We start from the raw sequence: 24573 nt of genomic DNA on the forward strand, positions 1-24573 counted from the left end.
GACGACGACGTACGACACTCTCACTTGGGTAGTCAATGCTGGGACACCTCATGGGTCACACCCTGGCCGGGACACCTCATGGGTCACACCCTGGCCAGGACACCTCATGGGTCACACCCTGGCTGGGACACCTCATGGGTCACACCCTGGCCAGGACACCTCATGGGTCACACCCTGGCCGGGACACCTCATGGGTCACACCCTGGCCGGGACACCTCATGGGCCACACCCTGGCCGGGACACCTCATGGGTCACACCCTGGCTGGGACACCTCATGGGTCACACCCTGGCCGGGACACCTCATGGGTCACACCCTGGCCGGGACACCTCATGGGTCACACCCTGGCCGGGACACCTCATGGGTCACACCCAGGCTGGGACACCTCATGGGTCACACCCTGGCTGGGACACCTCATGGGTCACACCCTGGCTGGGACACCTCATGGGTCACAACCTGGCCGGGACACCTCATGGGTCACACCCTGGCCGGGACACCTCATGGGTCACACCCTGGCTGGGACACCTCATGGGTCACACCATGGCTGGGACACCTCATGGGTCACAACCTGGCCAGGACACCTCATGGTTCACACCCTGGCTGGGACACCTCATGGGTCACACCCTGGCCGGGACATCTCATGGGTCACACCCTGGCTGGGAAACCTCATGGGTCACACCCTGGCCGGGACATCTCATGGGTCACACCCTGGCTGGGACACCTCATGGGTCACACCCTGGCCGGGACATCTCATGGGTCACACCCTGGCTGGGACACCTCATGGGTCACACCCTGGCCGGGACATCTCATGGGTCACACTCTGGCTGGGACACCTCATGGGTCACACCCTGGCCGGGACACCTCATGGGTCACACCCTGGCTGGGACACCTCATGGGTCACACCCTGGCTGGGACACCTCATGGGTCACACCCTGGCTGGGACACCTCATGGGTCACACCCTGGCTGGGACACCTCATGGGTCACACCCTGGCTGGGACACCTCATGGGTCACACCCTGGCCGGGACACCTCATGGGTCACACCCTGGCTGGGACACCTCATGGGTCACACCCTGGCCGGGACACCTCATAGGTCACACCTTGGCCAGGACACCTCATGGGTCACACCCTGGCTGGGACACCTCATGGGTCACACCCTGGCTTGGACACCTCATGGGTCACACCTTGGCTGGGACACCTCATGGGTCACACCCTGGCCGGGACACCTCATGGGTCACACCCTGGCTGGGACACCTCATGGGTCACACCCTGGCTGGGACACCTCATGGGTCACACCCTGGCCGGGACACCTCATGGGTCACACCCTGGCTGGGACACCTCATGGGTCACACCCTGGCCGGGACACCTCATGGGTCACAGCCTGGCCGGGACACCTCATGGGTCACAGCCTGGCCGGGACACCTCATGGGTCACACCCTGGCTGGGACACCTCATGGGTCACACCCTGGCTGGGACACCTCATGGGTCACAATCTGGCTGGGACACCTCATGGATCACACCCTGGCCGGGACACCTCATGGGTCACACCCTGGCTGGGACACCTCATGGGTCACACCCTGGCCGGGACACCTCATGGGTCACACCCTGGCTGGGACACCTCATGGGTCACACCCTGGCTGGGACACCTCATGGGTCACACCCTGGCTGGGACACCTCATGGGTCACACCCTGGCTGGGACACCTCATGGGTCACACCCTGGCCGGGACACCTCATGGGTCACACCCTGGCCGGGACACCTCATGGGTCACACCCTGGCCGGGACACCTCATAGGTCACACCTTGGCCAGGACACCTCATGGGTCACACCCTGGCTGGGACACCTCATGGGTCACACCCTGGCTTGGACACCTCATGGGTCACACCTTGGCTGGGACACCTCATGGGTCACACCCTGGCCGGGACACCTCATGGGTCACACCCTGGATGGGACACCTCATGGGTCACACCCTGGCTGGGACACCTCATGGGTCACACCCTGGCCGGGACACCTCATGGGTCACACCCTGGCTGGGACACCTCATGGGTCACACCCTGGCCGGGACACCTCATGGGTCACAGCCTGGCCGGGACACCTCATGGGTCACAGCCTGGCCGGGACACCTCATGGGTCACACCCTGGCTGGGACACCTCATGGGTCACACCCTGGCTGGGACACCTCATGGGTCACACTCTGGCTGGGACACCTCATGGATCACACCCTGGCCGGGACACCTCATGGGTCACACCCTGGCTGGGACACCTCATGGGTCACACCCTGGCTGGGACACCTCATGGGTCACACTCTGGCTGGGACACCTCATGGGTCACACCCTGGCCGGGACACCTCATGGGTCACACCCTGGCCAGGACACCTCATGGGTCACACCCTGGCCGGGACACCTCATGGGTCACAACCTGGCCGGGACACATCATGGGTCACACCCTGGCCAGGACATCTCATGGGTCACAGCCTGACCGGGACACCTCATGGGTCACACCCTGGCCGGGACACCTAATGGGTCACACCCTGGCCAGGACACCTCATGGGTTACACCCTGGCCGGGACACCTCATGGGTCACACCCTGGCCGGGACACCTCATGGGTCACACCCTGGCCAGGACACCTCATGGGTCACACCCTGGCCGGGACACCTCATGGGTCACACCCTGGCCGGGACACCTCATGGGCCACACCCTGGCCGGGACACCTCATGGGTCACACCCTGCCCGGGACACCTCATGGGTCACAACCAGGCCGGGACACCTCATGGGTCACACCCTGGCCGGGATATCTCATGGGTCACACCCTGGCCAGGACACCTCATGGGTCACACCCTGGCTGGGACACCTCATGGGTCACATCCTGGCCGGGACACCTCATGGGTCACAACCTGGCCAGAACACCTCATGGGTCACCCTGGCCAGGACACCTCATGGGTCACACCCTGGCCAGGACACCTCATGGGTCACACCCTGGCCGGGACACCTCATGGGTCACACCCTGGCCGGGACACCTCATGGGTCACACCCTGGCCAGGACACCTCATGGGTCACACCCTGGCCGGGACACCTCATGGGTCACACCCTGGCCCGGACACCTCATGGGCCACACCCTGGCCGGGACACCTCATGGGTCACACCCTGCCCGGGACACCTCATGGGTCACAACCTGGCCGGACACCTTATGGGTAACACCCTGGCCGGGACACCTCATGGGTCACACCCTGGCCGGGACACCTCATGGGTCATACCCTGGCCGGGACACCTCATGGGTCACACCCTGCCCGGGACACCTCATGGGTCACAACCAGGCCGGGACACCTCATGGGTCACACCCTGGCCGGGACATCTCATGGGTCACACCCTGGCCAGGACACCTCATGGGTCACACCCTGCCTGGGACACCTCATGGGTCACATCCTGGCCGGGACACCTCATGGGTCACAACCTGGCCAGAACACCTCATGGGTCACACCCTGGCCAGGACACCTCATGGGTCACACCCTGGCCGGGACACCTCATGGGTCACACCCTGGCCGGGACACCTCATGGGTCACACCCTGGCCAGGACACCTCATGGGTCACACCCTGGCTGGGACACCTCATGGGTCACACCCTGGCTGGGACACCTCATGGGTCACACCCTGGCTGGGACACCTCATGGGTCACAACCTGGCTGGGACACCTCATGGGTCACACCCTGGCCGGGACACCTCATGGGTCACACACTGGCCAGGACACCTCATGGGTCACACCCTGGCTGGGACACCTCATGGGTCACACCCTGGCTGGGACACCTCATGGGTCACAACCTGGCCAGGACACCTCATGGGTCACACCCTGGCCAGGACACCTCATGGGTCACACCCTGGCCGGGACACCTCATGAGTCACACCCTGGCTGGGACACCTCATGGGTCACACCCTGGCCAGGACACCTCATGGGTCACACCCTGGCCGGGACACCTCATGGGTCACACCCTGGCTGGGACACCTCATGGGTCACACCCTGGCCAGGACACCTCATGGGTCACACCCTGGCTGGGACACCTCATGGGTCACACCCTGGCTGGGACCATCCCCGCCAACCAACCACAACATTTGTAACATCTGCCACACTGTTCCTCATCCTCCCTGTCATCTACCGGTTATAAATTCATCAGTGCCACAAACACTTCCTTAACTTTATCTATGTACTGTTAATTTATATATTCTAATGTAAACACTTGGTCTATATATCCTTATCCACCCTAAATCCTCCTTGTTCCTCTGCAATTCTATTTTCTGTCCCATTCTTAACTTTTCAATAATACTCCTATTATATACGTAATCCAGTAAATTGAACGGGATTACCACCCCTGAAGTTTTAACCTTTCTCTCTCTCTCTCTCTCTCTCTCTCTCTCTCTCTCTCTCTCTCTCTCTCTCTCTCTCTTTCTCTCTCTCTTGTTCTGTTTGCCTCAGTAGCAGAACATTGCTCGTGTATATAATTTGATTCCAAAAATAAATGAAACAAAGGAAGTGCATTGCTGTGAGGTGCTGAATACCTGCACCTCGGGACATGACATGACTGATACTAGTGTAATTTCCGAAGATGTGCTGTGACTGCAGCACCTGAGAGGTGGACCACCAGGTGTGACTATGATGTATTCAGGTCTGTCTCTCGTCACTACTGCGTGCTTCCTCGCTCTTTCTCTTGCCACACTGTTGCTCTCACCCCCCCCCTCTCTCAACAGAGGTGGTGAGGCAGATGTGGGAGAGCCTCAGTGAGGGTTGTCTGTCATGGTGGGTCGGCACTTCCTGCCCAGGTGACCACCACCTCGCACCTGACACACAAAGGTGACAAAGGTGCTCGGTACTGTCCCTTACCCGCCTCACAAAAGCAATACTGCTAGCAACATCCGTTCACGGAAACCGTAAATCAACATAATACGCACAATTACGCAGTCCACAATCGTCATTTGTTTTTTGTATAGTTTTTCAGAGAAAGGATCCGAATATACGTGTCTTTAAACACAAACATTTAACCTCGTGGTGGCGGGGGATTCAAACTCACGACCTTCGTCAGATTCACTTAGGCTGTCAGATATAACGTAGCAGAATATTATAAGCAAAACGGAGAATGCTTACACTATCTTTTCACAACTGCACGTATATCACTGTCCAAAACATCCAGCGAACAACAATCCCACTGAACATGTTTCGCCCCTGTAACCTTGATCACTTCAAGTTGTATACCTGACTATAACGAGTTGAACTGTTTCTTAAATGACCGCTATTTTATATGAGTTAGTGTTAGATACATGTTAGGATGAGTGAGATACTTGTTAGGATGAGTGAAATACATGTTAGGATGAGCTAGACACATGTTAGGAAGAGTGAGACAGTATCTTCCAAGACAGTCTACCAACACTCTTAACAACAGACTGTATTTCACTGGCGCTGTGACAGTCAATCATTCCCTGACTTAGATTCAGTGATTCCCTGACTTAGATTCAGTGATTCCCTGACTTAGATTCAGTGATTCCCTGACTTAAATTCAGTGATTCCCTGACTTAGATTCAGTGATTCCCTGACTTAGATTCAGTGACTCCCTGGCTTAGATTCAGCGATTCCCTGACTTAGATTCAGTGATTCCCTGACTTAGATTCAGTGATTCCCTGACTTATATTCAGTGATTCCCTGACTCAGATTGATTCCCTGACTTATATTCAGTGATTCCCTGACTCAGATTAAGTGATTCCCTGACTCAGATTGATTCCCTGACTCAGATTTAGTGATTCCCTGACTCAGATTCAGTGATTCCCTGACTCAGATTCAATGATTCCCTGACTCAGATTCAGTGATTCCCTGACTCAGATTCAATGATTACCTGACTCAGATTTAGTGATTCCCTGACTCAGATTCAGTGATTCCCTGACTCAGATTCAATGATTCCCTGACTTAGATTCAGTGATTCCCTGACTCAGATTCAATGATTCCCTGACTCAGATTTAGTGATTCTCTGACTCAGATTCAGTGATTCCCTGACTCAGATTCAATGATTCCCTGACTCAGATTCAATGATTCCCTGACTCAGATTAAGTGATTCCCTGACTCAGATTGATTCCCTGACTCAGATTCAATGATTCCCTGACTAAGATTCAGTGATTCCCTGACTTAGATTCAGTGATTCCCTGACTCAGATTCAATGATTCCCTGACTCAGATTCAATGATTCCCTGACTCAGATTTAGTGATTCCCTGACTCAGATTCAGTGAATCCCTGACTCAGATTAAGTGATTCCCTGACTCAGATTGATTCCCTGACTCAGATTCAATGAATCCCAGACTCAGATTTAGTGATTCCCTGACTCAGATTCAGTGATTCCCTGACTCAGATTAAGTGATTCCCTGACTCAGATTCAATGATTCCCTGACTCAGATTAAGTGATTCCCTGACTCAGATTCAGTGATTCCCTGACTCAGATTCAATGATTCCCTGACTCAGATTCAGTGATTCCCTGACTCAGATTCAGTGATTCCCTGACTCAGATTCAGTGATTCCCTGACTCAGATTCAGTGATTCCCTGACTCAGATTAAGTGATTCCCTGACTCAGATTCAGTGATTCCCTGATTCAGATTCAATGATTCCCTGACTCAGATTCAGTGATTCCCTGACTCAGATTCAGTGATTCCCTGACTCAGATTCAGTGATTCCCTGACTCAGATTCAGTGATTCCCTGACTCAGATTCAGTGATTCCCTGACTCAGATTAAGTGATTCCCTGACTCAGATTCAGTGATTCCCTGATTCAGATTCAATGATTCCCTGACTCAGATTCAGTGATTCCCTGACTCAGATTCAGAGATTCCCTGACTCAGATTCAGTGATTCCCTGACTCAGATTCAATGATTCCCTGACTCAGATTAAGTGATTCCCTGACTCAGATTCAGTGATTCCCTGACTCAGATTCAGTGATTCCCTGACTCAGATTCAGTGATTCCTTGACTCAGATTCAGTGATTCCCTGACTCAGATTCAGTGATTCCCTGACTCAGATTAAGTGATTCCCTGACTCAGATTCAGTGATTCCCTGACTCAGATTGTGATTCCCTGACTCAGATTCAGTGATTCCCTGACTCAGATTCAGTGATTCCCTGACTCAGATTCAGTGATTCCCTGACTCAGATTCAGTGATTCCCTGATTCAGATTCAATGATTCCCTGACTCAGATTCAGTGATTCCCTGACTCAGATTCAATGATTCCCTGACTCAGATTTAGTGATTCCCTGACTCAGATTCAGTGATTCCCTGACTCAGATTCAGTGATTCCCTGACTCAGATTCAGTGATTCCCTGACTCAGATTCAGTGATTCCCTGACTCAGATTCAGTGATTCCCTGACTCAGATTCAGTGATTCCCTGACTCAGATTCAGTGATTCCCTGACTCAGATTCAATGATTCCCTGACTCAGATTCAGTGATTCCCTGACTCAGATTCAGTGATTCCCTGACTCAGATTCAGTGATTCCCTGACTCAGATTTAGTGATTCCCTGACTCAGATTCAGTGATTCCCTGACTCAGATTCAGTGATTCCCTTACTCAGATTCAGTGATTCCCTGATTCAGATTCAGTGATTCCCTGACTCAGATTCAGTGATTCCCTGACTCAGATTAAGTGATTCTCTGACTCAGATTCAGTGATTCCCTGATTCAGATTCAATGATTCCCTGACTCAGATTCAGTGATTCCCTGACTCAGATTCAGTGATTCCCTGACTCAGATTCAGTGATTCCCTGACTCAGATTCAGTGATTCCCTGACTCAGATTCCACCGCCCTAGATCACTCCTAGTGTTACATTCGAGTGTCGAGACAAGACTTTCCACTATTATTATCTTGTATTTCATTTGTTGACATTTTAGTATGTTAAGTGTAGTTAATTATTATTTATTAGAGAATAAGCTAACCATAATAAATAAACCTAATATAAATGTAATAATTCAAGAAATTTCCCGCAATTTGTAGGTGATCAATCCACATAAATTTTTCAAGGATGGAATTAACATTTGTGGTTATAATTATAACCCTAATTTTTAAAGGGGTGGAGGGGTAAGCCAGCGGAAGGCCTCGATCAGATGACCAAAAGCCTCAGCTGTGGGTTATCATATGACTAAGATCCGCGTCAGGAAACACATATCATGTTTCCTGACAAAACTGACCTCAGTCAGGCTGAGGGACTGATTACCTCAAACTCCTAGTGGACTGATGAAGTCACTGTCTGGCGAAACGTTTCCTCAATAAAGATTCCCATATGTTGCATAAGTGTCTTGTGCTTCAACTTGTCGGGTTTCTAAACCATTTATTACACCAGGATGGTTGTGTGAGCACCTCACCAGGATGGTTGTGTGAGCACCTCACCAGGATGGTTGTGTGAGCACCTCACCAGGATGGTTGTGTGAGCACCTCACCAGGATGGTTGTGTGAGCACCTCACCAGGACGGTTGTGTGAGCACCTCACCAGGACGGCCGTGTGAGCACCTCACCAGGATGCTTGTGTGAGCACCTCACCAAGATGGTTGTGTGAGCACCTCACCAGGATGGTTGTGTGAGCACCTCACCAGGATGGTTGTGTGAGCACCTCACCAGGACGGCTGTGTGAGCACCTCACCAGGATGGTTGTGTGAGCACCTCATCAGGATGGTTGTGTGAGCACCTCACCAGGATGGTTATGTGAGCACCTCACCAGGATGGTTGTGTGAGCACCTCACCAGGATGGTTGTGTGAGCACCTCACCAGGATGGTTGTGTGAGCACCTCACCAGGACGGTTGTGTGAGCACCTCACCAGGACGGCTGTGTGAGCACCTCACCAGGATGGTTGTGTGAGCACCTCACCAGGATGGTTGTGTGAGCACCTCACCAGGATGGTTGTGTGAGCACCTCACCAGGACGGCTGTGTGAGCACCTCACCAGGATGGTTGTGTGAGCACCTCACCAGGATGGTTGTGTGAGCACCTCACCAGGATGGTTGTGTGAGCACCTCACCAGGATGGTTGTGTGAGCACCTCACCAGGATGGTTGTGTGAGCACCTCACCAGGATGGTTGTGTGAGCACCTCACCAGGACGGCTGTGTGAGCACCTCACCAGGATGCTTGTGTGAGCACCTCACCAGGACGGCTGTGTGAGCACCTCACCAGGATGCTTGTGTGAGCACCTCACCAAGATGGTTGTGTGAGCACCTCACCAGGATGGTTGTGTGAGCACCTCACCAGGATGGTTGTGTGAGCACCTCACCAGGACGGCTGTGTGAGCACCTCACCAGGATGGTTGTGTGAGCACCTCATCAGGATGGTTGTGTGAGCACCTCACCAGGATGGTTATTTGAGCACCTCACCAGGATGGTTGTGTGAGCACCTCACCAGGATGGTTGTGTGAGCACCTCACCAGGATGGTTGTGTGAGCACCTCACCAGGACGGTTGTGTGAGCACCTCACCAGGACGGTTGTGTGAGCACCTCACCAGGACGGTTGTGTGAGCACCTCACCGGGACGGTTGTGTGAGCACCTCACCAGGATGGTTGTGTGAGCACCTCACCAGGATGGTTGTGTGAGCACCTCACCAGGATGGTTGTGTGGACGGTTGTGTGAGCACCTCACCAGGATGGTTGTGTGAGCACAGGATGGTTGTGTGAGCACCTCACCAGGATGGTTGTGTGAGCACCTCACCAGGACTCACCAGGACGGTTGTGTGAGCACCTCACCAGGATGGTTGTGTGAGCACCTCACCAGGATGGTTGTGTGAGCACCTCACCAGGATGGTTGTGTGAGCACCTCACCAGGATGGTTGTGTGAGCACCTCACCGGGACAACATTCCACCTCTGTTGTGCCTTGTACTTCGCGAGAAGCTAAACTCTAAATGGATCAATAACAGCACAAGGAATGGTGAAGGCTCAATCCTCCGCTCACTTTCATGAAGCGACCTAATGACCACTGGGACACCCAGGTAAGCTAGCCTGGCTACCTGAGTGTACTGAGTGGCAGCCCAGCTAGAAGCAAATCTTACCGAGAAAACCTTGCTTTTTGCTATGGTTAAAAGCTTTCATTAAAGCTGCGTTGATACTAAAATATATTATTATTATTATTATTATTATTATTATTATTATTATTATTATTATTACAAATAAAAATTCACTATACCGTGATAGAATAATTCACTATAAACTCACACTTGAGAGAGGAACCTCATGACGACGTTTCGGCCCGTCTTGAACCATTGTCAAGTCACAAATGAGGCGAAAAGAGTAAAAAAGGCCAGAAGACACTACGGGAAGGTGCGCAGGAAGATAGTAGTAGCAGAAGTAATAGTCCTAGTAGTAGTGGGAACAATGGTGATGGTCGTAAAATTAGCAGTAGTAACAGTGGCGGTAATAGTAGTAGTAATGAGGTAGCTAGTAGTGTTAGTAGTAGTCATAGTAGTAGTGGTAATAATATTAATGTAGTGGTAGTAGTAATGGTAATAGTAGCAGCAGAAAAGAGGAAAAAAAAAACAGGACAGCACTGCAGGAGAACTACTGGTCCAGGTCGGGCAGGACTAGTGACAGAGTATAAGAGTGAATTATATATCACACTCTTAACATTCTGACACTCGTCCCCGGGTGACAGGGAGGGTGACAGTGAGCATACTGACCCATGCTAGGAAATAAATGGAAAGTCACAAGACGAAAAAGGCAAAGAAAATACAGAAAACAAGTTGAAGATTGAGACATTTATGCAGCAAATGGGAATCTTTATTCAGGAAACGTTTCGCCACACAGTGGCTTCATCAGTCCAATACAAAGAGGAAGGCGTAAGGACTGATGAAGCCACTGTGTGGCGAAACGTTTCCTGAATAAAGATTCCCATTTGCTGCATAAGTGTCTCAATCTTCAACTTGTCGGTTTTTTCAAACCATTCATCACACAGAAAACAGGTCAAGAGGAAAAGAGAGGAGGAAGATGAGGCAAATGTCAGGTCAAGACACGAGTTTTTTGAAGATCAGAACACTTGATGATGTAGTGAGAAAGACAGGCATCAACAGAAATGTGTAGTATACAAGCACCCAAAGCCGAGAAAGTTGTGCATAAGAGGCGATTCAAAAAAATGACTTATTTGAAGGCTAGAGAGGTAGATATTTTAGAAGAGGACCAGTTATTAAGATGGCTGCGATCTCTGACAACAGAAAGGAGCATTACTGGTGCTGGCAGGCGAACACTTGTTTTATGCTCTTAAAGTTTGTAAGGAAGGTAGCGGAGGAGACTCGTATAAGCTGGACTCTGGCAAGGTCTTTATTACGTTAGCAAGTTTCTGAGTGGAAACATTAAACAGGTTTCTGCTTCCTATTATGTACGAAGTTAGGGTTTATACCTCTGTACAGATTATAGTCTCAGCTGTTTCCACATTCGCTACTGTGACTGTGGTCTTCTATTCATACATCTAAGAAATAATATCTTTATGAAGCGACTGTCTAAATCATTCTTGTAAACGTAGCTGAGAGTGAGAAAGATGAGGAACTGGCAGGAATAGAAGCACAATAAAGCACAAAATAAAGGTTAGGAGAAACAGCAGATTTTATTATTTTTTAAACAGATATAGAGCCCTTGAAGGGGCTAACAAAAATTGCCTTAGCCGTTGATATTTCACGTCCATTAGGTGTGGTACTGGACAAAGTTTTCAAACAGCAATAATCGCACCTTGGATGAACCTCAGTGGTTACGATACTACCACTGCACAAAGCTATTTTTTTAACATTCACTTGAGAAGTGATCGCGAGACGCCTGACCACAGGTGAGGTTATAGCCATTCTACTAAGTTAAACGGTTTTGTTTGCTTTTTGTCAGGGGATTCGATCCCTGAAGTTCAGTGGTAAGAGTGGCTCCTCTCACCACTGGCAGATTATATGGGAAATGCAAATGAGAAGCGTAGACAATGAGCTCAGTGAGACAGGTAAGTTAGTACGTGAGGGGGTCTTTCATCACTATCTTGTCGCATTACGTGAAACATCTGTCTTGTAGAAAGTTGAAAACAGAAGAGCAGAGACGCTGGTGACCAGGAGTTGTTCAGGTTATATGTATATGTGACAGGTTGGTGTAGAGACGAGGACAAACTCTCCCTGGTACTGTATCATAATTGTACCAGGTTAAAAGTGTGTAAAGTTAATACTACAGACTCTTGAAAAGTTAACACACGTTGTTAACAAAGTTGGCAACATCTTACAAAATTATTCAGGATTGACTCCAATCAGATAACTGCAGTTTTCAAGGCAGTAATACCCATAATTACGACTCGTAGACAATGTTAAGGTTACGAGATATATGATTGTATTATTGATATTTTGATGGGTATTATCATTCTAATGGTAAATCGCACATCCCACAGGTGTCATACAACAGCTGGCGTCTGTCCAACGAAAACAAAGGCAGCTCCAGACTTTTGGATAAATATACAGGTACCCTGAAGTAACCTGTGTACTGAACTACTCTAGAGGATAATGTAGTTATTATCGTCAACAGCACGTCAGTTATGTACTTGGACTATAATGTATTTATTTTATCGCTGAATATTCGCTCACAAGATGATTAACGCTGCTATGTAAACTCGCTTGTTGGGGCAAAATATACGAAACTAATTTTTTGCATGGTGGTCAGGTAAGCCAGTAGAATGACCGATACCATCAGTTACTTTTTAAAATAATAATACATGTGTACTTAAAAATATCAACATGAACAAATAAGTAATAAAAAGGTACAATACTATGACGGGAACAATACACAAACAACTGGCACATAGGAGAGGGGAACCCACGACGATGTTTCGGGTCGTGGCTTCCCCTCTCCTATGTGCGGTTGTTTGTGTATCAACATGAACACTCTACCCTACGATTGAAAGAGTTACTCTTACACTCACACACACATACACACACACACACACACACACACACACACACACACACACACACACACACACACACACACACACACACACACACACACACACACACACACACACACACACACACACACACACACGACATACAAAATACTGAGAGAAATTGACAAGGTGGACAAAGACAGGATGTTCCAGAGATTGGACACAGTAACAAGGGGACACAGTTGGAAGTTGAAGACACAGATGAATCACAGGGATGTTAGGAAGTATTTCTTCAATCACAGAGTAGTCAGGAAGTGGAATAGTTTAGGAAGCGATGTAGTGGAGGCAGGATCCATACATAGCTTTAAGCAGAGGTATGATAAAGCTCACGGTTCAGGGAGAGTGACCTATAGCGATCAGTGAAGAGGCGGGGCCAGGAGCTCGGACTCGACTCCTGCAACCTCAACTAGGTGAGTTCACACACACACTCACACACACTCACACACACACACACACACACACACACACACACACACACACACACACACACACTCACACACACACACACACTCACACACACTCACACACACACACACACACACACACACACTCACACACACACACACACACACACACACACACACACACACACACACACACACACACACACACACACACACACACACACACACACACACACACACACACACACACACACACCATCAACAAGTGCCTTTGACAAACAGTAACTAACAACAGGAAGAGTAATGAGTAATAACATTATCATCTCATAGAAATTAAGTTATATAATATTTAACCTTCCAGCGTTATTTAATACCATTGCGCAATAACAATTCCCTCATGTACTAAACATGGTTCAAAATTTAAAAATGAAACATATAAGTATCGATACCCCTTAAACTGGGTATCGTCCCATTCCTAACAATACATTTCACTATTAATATTTATCACAATCAGAAACTACTAGTGTCACTACCTGTGTAATGTGGGAGACCAAAATGTTACTACTTGTGTAGTGTAGAGACCAAAATGAACGTATGGCTGATATGAACTTAAGTTTGAGTTTCCACTCTCATTAACATGTTTAGACAGTGGCTGTGGTCACACGCTAACACAAGACATCTCGTCTATTGAAGTATCAGTCTTGCTGACGTAATAAAAACAATGGCAGAGCCCAGCTTGTACGAGACGCTCACTGACTTGCACTTCGTCCTTGTGAAGTGTGTAACTGTAGTGTAGTCACGTCTTTGGCAAGACAGTTCGAGACTTTTACCAGTTTGATCGACATGAACTTTATCGCAAACTTTACAGGGAATCTTATAGGCACATCCGACAGCATTTTGGGGGGAATTCTTTATCAAAAGTTTCTTTATACTATATCAAGATTTTTAAATACGACTTTGATATTAAAAGTCTTAAGAAGAGAAGGCATATCAGCTTGGTTGATATGCCTTCATAGATGAAGAAATATCCAAAATTTATGAAATAGCTAATGATATAAAATACCCAAGAAACGTAATTGATAAATCTTTTAAAATTACTAGAAATACTTTTTACAATCCAAAAAGGGACAATCAACCTTATTCAACTAAAAATATGTTGGTTCTCCCTTACCATGAAAACTTAGTTGATATACCTTCTCTTCTTAAGACTTTTAATATCAAAGTTGTATTTAAAAATCTTGATACAGTATATATACCGATCCCCATTCGGGATCGGTTCCCCAAGTCTTTTTCCCTTCATTTCAGCCAGCTACAGCAAACCCTCAATTATTTTGTTTGGAAAACATGAAATTCTCTCATCAGAGGGTGTTCAGCAGGGTGACCCACTTGCTCCACTTCTCTTCTGCTTGGCAGTAAGAGAACTTCCAGTCTATGCAGCGAGCTCAACATCTGGTACCTGGATAATGGCACTCTGGCAGGTACTGAAGAATCCCTGTTAGAGGACCTATAACTGGTGAAAACACAGGGAGAAAACTTGGGACTCATCCTCAATCCCTCCAAGTGTGAAATCATTACAGTGAACCAGGAAATAATCAATGCCGCGTGAAGAATCGTCCCTCCTCTCTACTACCACTCCGTCCAACAGTACCCTCTTGGGAACACCGCTGGGTCACCAGGCCATCCACACTGTTCTCAAGGACAAATTGAATGACCATGAGAATGGAGGAGAGAATAAGCGATCTTGATGCCCATGATGTTCTGTATCTCCTCACAAGGTGTCTTACTATGCCAAGACTCACTTCCTGAGGTGCGCACCCTCTTTTGACAACCCAACACTCGACGAATATGATGCACACCTGAGACCAACCTTGAAGAAGGCACTGACCCTGTCATTAGAGGATAGGCAATGGGATCAGGCAACCTTTCCAGTGTGACTGGGAGGTATAAGGGTGCGCAACAGCAACGCGTGTAGCTTTACCCGCTTTTCTCTCTATGTGTTTGGCTTCCACTGCGTTAGCCAAGAAGATTGTCCCCGAACGCTTGAGAGACATGGTAGGAGCTCAAGACCCCAGGTTTACTGAAGCAGCGATGCAGTGGGACACCCTAGCAGACTCCTCCAGTAGACCAGCTCCTCCCAAAGAGCACAAACAGTCCCACTGGGACAAACCGATCATGGAAAAAATCGCCAACACAATGCTCACCAACGCTTCAGGAAATGACAAAGCTCATCTCCTAGCGGTGAAGGCACCACACTCAGGAGATTTCCTTCTAGCTGTTCCCAATTCCTCCCTGGGGACTCGACTCAACCCACAGGCCATTCGGATTGGTATTGCTCTTCGCCTAACCGCCCCCATCCTCACCGAACATAGGTGTATTTGCGGCAGGGCGACGGCTGATCAATTTGGGCTTCATGGTCTCATGTGTCACACATCAGAAGGGAAGTATGCCAGACATGAGGAGGTCAATGACATCATAAAGAGAAGCCTCACCACAGCCCATTGCCCAGCTCAACAGGAACCCCAGGTGCAGAGGTCTGACGGAAGTCAAAAGTATCCTGATGAAGCTACTATGGTACCCTGGAAGGATGGAAAGCAGATTGCCTGGGACTATACCTGTGCTGCCACATTGGCAGACACCTACTTGTCATACTCTGTAGCTGAAGAGGGTGGAGCTGCCAGCCACAGGGAGACCCAGAAGACCCGCAAATATGAAGACCTTTCCCCTTGCTATAACTTCATCCCAATAGGGTCGGAGACCCTTGGAGCATGGGTGATAAACTCATCATAGAAACCAAGGACCACAGAGGGACCAGCTTCCTCTTTCAGAGACTCAGTGTCGCGATCCAGAGAGGAAATGCCTACAGCATTCTGGGCACGCGGCCCACTGCCGGGGAGCTGGACGAAGTATTCGAGATGTAGCTCTGAGTTGTTATCTATGTTGTTTTACCCCATATTATATTTTTGTCAATGTATTTTGTCAATGTATCTTGTTTTAAATAAAGCATATGTGGAATATATAGGGGGGTTACCTGGAGGTTACCTGGAGGTTATTCCGGGGATCAACGCCCCCGCGGCCCGGTCCATGACCAGGCCTCCCGATGGATCAGGGCCTGATCAACAAGGCTGTTACTGCTGGCCGCACGCAGTCCAACGTACGAGCCACAGCCCGGCTGATCCGGCACTGACTTTAGGTATATGTCCAGCTCTCTCTTGAAGGCAGCCAGGGGTTTATTGGCAATTCCCCTAATGCTTGATGGGAGGCTGTTGAACAGTTTTGGGCCCCGGACACTTATGGTGTTTTTGCAAAGTCTGGAGAAAATTTTCAAACAGCTTTAGGGAGAACCTTGAGATTTCCCTGAAGCAAGTTTATTCTTTTCTCTGAGGATGAGGGTCCCCAGGAATATATATATATATATATATATATATATATATATATATATATATATATATATATATATATATATATATATATATAATATATATATATATATATGTTAACAAGTTGGACGTCTCCCACCGAGGCAGGGTGACCCAAAAAGAAAGAAAATCCCAAAAAAGAAAATAATTTCATCATCATTCAACACTTTCACCTCACTCACACATAATCACTGTTTTTGCAGAGGTGCCCAGAATACAACAGTTTAAAAGCATATACGTATAAAGATACACAACATATCCCTCCAAACTGCCAATATCCCGAACCCCTCCTTTAAAGTGCAGGCATTGTACTTCCCATTTCCAGCACTCAAGTCCGGCTATATAAAATTAACCAGTTTCCCTGAATCCCTTCACTAAATATTACCCTGCTCACACTCCAACAGCTCGTCAGGTCCCAAATACCATTCGTCTCCATTCACTCCTATCTAACACGCTCACGCATGCTTGCTGGAAGTCCAAGCCCCTTGCCCACAAAACCTTTACCCCCTCCCTCCAACCTTTTCGAGGACGACCCCTACCCCGCCTTCCTTCCCCTACAGATTTATATGCTTTCCATGTCATTCTACTTTGATCCATTCTCTCTAAATAACCAAATCATCTCAACAATCCCTCTTCAGCCCTCTAATACTTTTATTAGCTCCACACCTTTTCCTAATTTCCACACTCAGAAGTCTCTGCATAATATTTACACCACACACTGCCCTTAGACAGGACATCTCCAGTGCCTCCAACCGCCTCCTCGCTGCAGCATTTACAACCCAAGCTTCACACCCATATAAGAGTGTTGGTACCACTATACCTTCATACACTCCCTTCTTTGCCTCCATAGATAATGATTTTTGTTTCCACATATACCTCAATGCACCATTTCGCCTTTTTTCCTTCATCAATTCTATGGTTAACCTCATCCTTCATACATCCATCCACTGACACGTCAACTCCCAAATATCTGAAAACATTCACTTCTTCCATACTACTAATCTCCAATTTGATATCCAATTTTTCTTTATCTAAATCATTTGATACCCTCATCACCTTACTCTTTTCTATGTTCACTTTCAACTTTCTACCTTTACACACTCTCCCAAACTTGTCCACTAACCTCTGCAACTTTTCTTTAGAATCTCCCATAAGCACAGTATCATCAGCAAAAAGCAACTGTGTTAATTCCCATTTTGGATTTGATTCCCTATAATTTAATCCCACCCCTCTCCCCAGTACCCTAGCATTTACTTCTTTTACAACCCCATCTATAAATATATTAAACAACCATGGTGACATTGCACATTCCTGTCTAAGACCCACCTTTACCGGGAAGTAGTCTCCCTCTCTTCTACACACCCTAACCTGAGCCTCACTTCCTCATAAAAACTCTTTACAGCATTTAGTAACTTACTACCTATCCCATATACTTGCAACATCTGCCACATTGATCCCCTATCCACTCTATCACATGCCTTTTCTAAATCCATAAATGCAATGAAAACTTCCCTACCTTTATCTAAATACTGTTTACAAATATGCTTCAATGTAAACACTTGATCTACACATCCCCTACCCACTCTGAAACCTCCTTGATCATCTGCAATCCTACATTCTGTCTTACCTCTAATTCTTTCAATAATAACCCTACCGTACACTTTTCCTGGTATACTCAGTAAACTTATTCCTCTATAATTTTTACAATCTCCTTTGTCCCCCTTCCCTTTATATCAAGGAATTATACATAATCTCTGCCAATCCATAGGTACCTTCCCCTCTTTCATACATTTATTAAACAAAAATACCAACCACTCCAACACTATGTCCCTCCCCCCTGTTTTTAACATTTCTGTCATGATCCCATCAGTTCCAGCTGCTTTACCCCCTTTTCATTCTACGTAATGCCTCACGCACCTCTCCCACACTCACATCCTGCTCTTCTTCACTCCTAAAAGATGATATACCTCCCTAGCCAGTGGATGAAATTACTGCCTCCCTTTCTTCGTCGACATTTAAAAGTTCCTCAAAATATTCCTGCCATCTACCCAATACCTCCATCTCCCCATCTACTAACTCCTCTACTCTGTTTTTAACTGACAAATCCACTGGTTCTCTAGGTTTTCTTAACTTGTTTATCTCACTCCAATTTTTTTTTTTAATTTCATTAAAATTTCTTGGCAGTGCCTCTCCCACTCTATCATCTGCTCTCCTTTTGCACTCTCTCACCACTCTCTTCACCTTTCTTTTACTCTCCATATACTCTGCTCTTCTTATAACACTTCTGCTTTGTAAAAACCTCTCACAAACTACCTTTTTCTCTTTTATCACACCCTTTACTTCATCATTCCACCAATCACTCGTCTTTCCTCCTGCCCCCACCCTCCTATAACCACAAACTTCTGCCCCACATTCTAATACTGCATTTTTAAAATTATTCCAACCTTCTTCAACCCCCCCACTACTCATACTTGCACCAGCCCACCTTTCTGCCAATAGTTGCATATATCTCACCCGAACTTCTTCCTCCCTTAGTTTATACACTTTGAAATAAACCAATGTCCAAAATACATTAAGAAAATTTTATCTATTTCATTAATATACATATTTTTTATGAATTAATAATAATGCTAATTATGTAATCAAATTAAGCACTAAACCAGAAAGGATAATACAGCACTGAATTAATTAACTTAACAACTTTATTTTGCTAAAATTAACGGAACACAATTTATCTTAATTCTGTCCAGTCTAACATAGGCCAGCCTAAATTTAGTTAATGTCATTTAACATCAGTACAATACACCAATTTTATGATGGATGAACCCATTTTTACGTAGTTACTGCAACAATAAATTTACACTTGGTTTGCTCGGCCAAGCTCCTGTCTCCTTGACGTTATTCCGAGTCGTCCAGTCCTGGCTGCCTGGCTGTCTTGCTGCTTCCCTGGGAGTGTAGCACATGTGGTGTATTAGTGTGACACGTATTTCCTTTAGGCTATACCTGTACTATTACTCAATCTAGCCAGCAAGGTTACTGCCTCGTGTATCATGTTGTGAAAACAGTTGTATCCCGGTCACTAAGTGCAATGTCCGGGGCGTCCTAGGAGTCTGTGGTCAAGCCAAGAAATCTAGGGACCACACAAATGTAAGCAACTCTAACATCGTACTTCTAAAACACCCGACATTAGAAGAGTCATTCTTGAAGATATTAAGAGGACTTGGTTCAGGGACGCCAGATGTTTTAACCAGGGACTGTGACCTGTTCCACTAATGGGTGTCCCTCTGAGGGAAACGTTGGATTGAACCAAATTCATTTTCTTTTTAATTCAATTGTAAGCCAAACCGTTCTGTTTCCTTGCAATACTTTAAACCGGCCTTTAATCTCTAGGCTTCGATTCATACAGGAAATTCTTCTGTTGAACAATCAGCTTATCGTCCTTGAGATTCTACCACCATTGACCAAGCTATGAGAATCATACACGATAAGATACTTCGGCGAGCATCCATCAGGGTATATAAACCGACTGGAGAAATGCGAGATAAAATGAGTAAGTTAGTAGATGAATACATCAGACAGAACCAGACAGACCAACCCATAACATTAACTTTGCACACGCTGAGGGTACAACTTACTGCCCCAACAACGGTCCACAAAAAGCATATCTGGAAATAATTTGTCTACCAGGGAAAGTAGTACAAGAGACAGCCTGCTCACTTCTGGAGAGTACAACCACCTCATGGAGCCTCAGCTAGTTTCATTACGTATCTGGAATTCACATTCAGAGACGAAGACTGAAGAAACGATCATCACTGATGATCACCAAGATGAAGGAAACCTCATGGCATCTGTGTGAGAAAACATCCTCTCCCATAATAGCGGAGTAAACCAGTGAGAGATGAAAATGTTTATAATTTTCAAATCTTTAACTACAAGAGATATGGTTAACCCCTCACCAGACCCACCTGTGACCCTTCAGATGAGACTCGTTATCGGTAGATCAAGAAACAAAGCTCCGGGGCTCTCAGGAATAATAACAAAGCAGTAAAATACCTACCCATAATCTGCAAGTAATTATTGCTTAACATTTACAATGCCACAGTGGCTTTAGGTTACTTCCCAGATGTATTCAAGAAAGCAAAAACAGAAAAAAAAAATATTCATTGCTAAGCCCAACAAGGATGAGCAAAAACCCGAGAACCACAGGCCCATCTCTCTCTTAGGTATATCAGTGGTAGGCTTTTGAGAAAATAATCTCTAACAGATTAAACTACGACTTGGATTACCACCATCTTCTTGACGAGAAGCAGCTTTGTTTCAGAAATCAGCTGGTAACCCAACACGTTGTCAACATCATATATGGTGTGGCCAGCCTAAGTACGCAAGACAATATGGCACTTAATGCAACACAAGACGTAAACACGGTATTAGTGTCTAGCATGATGGCCTAATATTCAAACAAGTGGACATCTTTGAGTGATATATCGTACAATTCTTGAACATTAGAAGTATTTATCCCTTAATACGACTTCAAAACAGGTGAAGCATTCTTAACAAGAGGTGTACTCACAGAGGTATCTGTGTAGTGATGGTGATGGGATCACTGGCACTGGTGTCATCAGTCTCTGTGTCACTAACATCCATCCACTCGTCGGAGGTTTCACTCTTACCCTCCGTGGGTGAGAGTGACGGGGAGTGGGCACTCTCCCCGCCCACCGCCACCAATCCTCCTCCTGAAAACATACAAAACGATACAAAAAATTACCTAAATATTACAATGCAGGGACAACACAATCAAGAGAAAATCTACTTACACACACACAACAAAGAGGCGGGGCAGGAGCTATGACTTGACCCCTGCAGCCACAATTAGGTGAGTATACACACAAGCACATACACACACACCTGGAGCTTCTGCTACATATAACTAGTACACTACGTTACTGAAGAAAACAATAATGAAGCACTCACCATATAACCTAGTACGGAGGGTAGAGCCCGGAGTGCTGGGCGTGGTAGGGGTTGTTGGGGTGGCGGGCGTGGCGGGGGTGGCGGGAGTGGGCTCAACGGGCGTGGACTCTAAGGTTCCTCCAATACGAGTCAGCTTATACGAGAACACCTCGTGAACGCCGCCCTCACAACCATCTGTTAAGTTATTAACAAGTTGTGATGAGTTAGTGATGATGAGTCACGTGATTTATCTTAGTTATGACAGTCACGTGACTTAGTGATGAAGACAGCCACGTGATTTATCTTAGTGATGAAGAGAGTTAAGTGAGTTATCTTAGTGATGAAGACAGTCACGTGACTTATCTTAGTGATGAAGACATTCACGTGATTTATCTTAGTGATGAAGAGAGTCAAGTGATTTATCTTAGTGATGAAGACAGTCACGTGACTTATCTTAGTAATGAAGACATTCACGTGATTTATCTTAGTGATGAGTCACGTGATTAATGTTAGTGATGAAGAGAATCACATTATTTATCTGAGTAATGGAGTGACGTGGTTTATCTTAACGAATACGTGGTTTATGTTAATAATGGAGTCAAGTGGTTTATTATAGTGGTGAAAAGTCACGATATGTTAGTGATGAAGGTAGTTCCGTGATTTATATTAGTGATGAAGGTAGTTCCGTGATTTATGTTAGTGATGAAGGTAGTTCCGTGATTTATGTTAGTGATGAAGGTAGTTCTGTGATTTATGCTAGTGATGAAGGTAGTTCTGTGATTTATGCTAGTGATGAAGGTAGTTCCGTGATTTATGCTAGTGATGAAGGTAGTTCCGTGATTTATATTAGTGATGAAGGTAGTTTCGTGATTTATATTAGTGATGAAGGTAGTTCTGTGATTTATGTTAATGATGAAGGTAGTTCTGTGATTCATGCTAGTGATGAAGGTAGTTCCGTGATTTATGTTAGTGATGAAGGTAGTTCCGTGATTTATGTTAGTGATGAAGGTAGTTCTGTGATTTATGCTAGTGATGAAAGTAGTTCCGTGATTTATGCTAGTGATGAAGGTAGTTCCGTGATTTATGTTAGTGATGAAGGTAGTTCCGTGATTTATGTTAGTGATGAAGGTAGTTCTGTGATTTATGCTAGTGATGAAGGTAGTTCCGTGATTTATGCTAGTGATGAAGGTAGTTCCGTGATTTATGCTAGTGATGAAGGTAGTTCCGTGATTTATGTTAGTGATGAAGGTAGTTTCGTGATTTATATTAGTGATGAAGGTAGTTCCGTGATTTATATTAATGATGAAGGTAGTTCTGTGATTTATGCTAGTGATGAAGGTAGTTCCGTGATTTATGTTAGTGATGAAGGTAGTTCCGTGATTTATGTTAGTGATGAAGGTAGTTCTGTGATTTATGCTAGTGATGAAGGTAGTTCCGTGATTTATGCTAGTGATGAAGGTAGTTCCGTGATTTATGCTAGTGATGAAGGTAGTTTCGTGATTTATGTTAGTGATGAAGGTAGTTCCGTGATTTATGTTAGTGATGAAGGTAGTTCTGTGATTTATGCTAGTGATGAAGGTAGTTCCGTGATTTATGCTAGTGATGAAGGTAGTTCCGTGATTTATGCTAGTGATGAAGGTAGTTCCGTGATTTATGTTAGTGATGAAGGTAGTTTCGTGATTTATATTAGTGATGAAGGTAGTTCCGTGATTTATATTAATGATGAAGGTAGTTCTGTGATTTATGCTAGTGATGAAGGTAGTTCCGTGATTTATGTTAGTGATGAAGGTAGTTCCGTGATTTATGTTAGTGATGAAGGTAGTTCTGTGATTTATGCTAGTGATGAAGGTAGTTCCGTGATTTATGCTAGTGATGAAGGTAGTTCCGTGATTTATGTTAGTGATGAAGGTAGTTCCGTGATTTATGTTAGTGATGAAGGTAGTTCTGTGATTTATGCTAGTGATGAAGGTAGTTCCGTGATTTATGCTAGTGATGAAGGTAGTTCCGTGATTTATGCTAGTGATGAAGGTAGTTCCGTGATTTATGTTAGTGATGAAGGTAGTTTCGTGATTTATATTAGTGATGAAGGTAGTTCCGTGATTTATATTAATGATGAAGGTAGTTCTGTGATTTATGCTAGTGATGAAGGTAGTTCCGTGATTTATGCTAGTGATGAAGGTAGTTCCGTGATTTATGCTAGTGATGAAGGTAGTTCCGTGATTTATATTAATGATGAAGGTAGTTCTGTGATTTATGCTAGTGATGAAGGTAGTTCCGTGATTTATGCTAGTGATGAAGGTAGTTCCGTTATTTATATTAGTGATGAAGGTAGTTCCGTTATTTATATTAGTGATGAAGGTAGTTTCGTGATTTATGCTAGTGATGAAGGTAGTTCCGTTATGTTAGTGATGAAGGTAGTTTCGTGATTTATGCTAGTGATGAAGGTAGTTCCGTTATTTATGTTAGTGATGAAGGTAGTTTCGTGATTTGTTAGTGATGAAGGTAGTTCCGAGATTTATGTTATTAATGAAGGTAGTTCCGTGATTTATGTTAGTGATGAAGGTAGTTCCGTGATTTATGTTAGTGATGAAGGTAGTTCCGTGATTTATGTTATTGATGAAGGTAGTTACGTGATTTATGTTATTGATGAAGGTAGTTCCGTGATCTATATTAGCGATGAAGGTAGTTCCGTAATTTATGCTAGTGATGAAGGTAGTTACGTGATTTATGTTATTGATGAAGGTAGTTCCGTGATTTATGTTACTGATGAAGGTAGTTCCGTGATTTATACTATTGATGAAGATAGTTCCGTGATTTGTGTTAGTGATGAATTTAGTTCCGTGATTTATGTTAGTGATGAA

The 24573-nt window shown here is 45.9% G+C and overlaps 1 protein-coding gene and 1 non-coding gene across 5 annotated transcripts in view; both read right to left on the reverse strand.

Annotated features, from left to right (window-relative positions):
* Exn (Ephexin) overlaps positions 1 to 24573 on the reverse strand; it is a 742877-nt gene that overhangs the window by 459419 nt on the left and 258885 nt on the right. For all 4 annotated transcript variants that reach the window (XM_070096018.1, XM_070096015.1, XM_070096017.1 and 1 more), the window contains exons 4-5: positions 21734 to 21907; positions 21333 to 21495 (exon numbers count right to left, since the gene is read on the reverse strand). In XM_070096018.1, coding sequence (XP_069952119.1) covers positions 21333 to 21495; positions 21734 to 21907 — 337 coding nt within the window. The remainder of the gene's footprint in view (positions 1 to 21332; positions 21496 to 21733; positions 21908 to 24573) is intronic.
* LOC128696908 (U4 spliceosomal RNA) lies at positions 11610 to 11750 on the reverse strand. Its single transcript, XR_008408214.1, has one exon. It is a non-coding gene; the product is annotated as a U4 spliceosomal RNA (small nuclear RNA).

Source organism: Cherax quadricarinatus, chromosome 52, assembly GCF_038502225.1.
Source record: "Cherax quadricarinatus isolate ZL_2023a chromosome 52, ASM3850222v1, whole genome shotgun sequence".
In the NCBI taxonomy this organism is placed as follows: Eukaryota; Metazoa; Arthropoda; class Malacostraca; order Decapoda; family Parastacidae; genus Cherax; species Cherax quadricarinatus.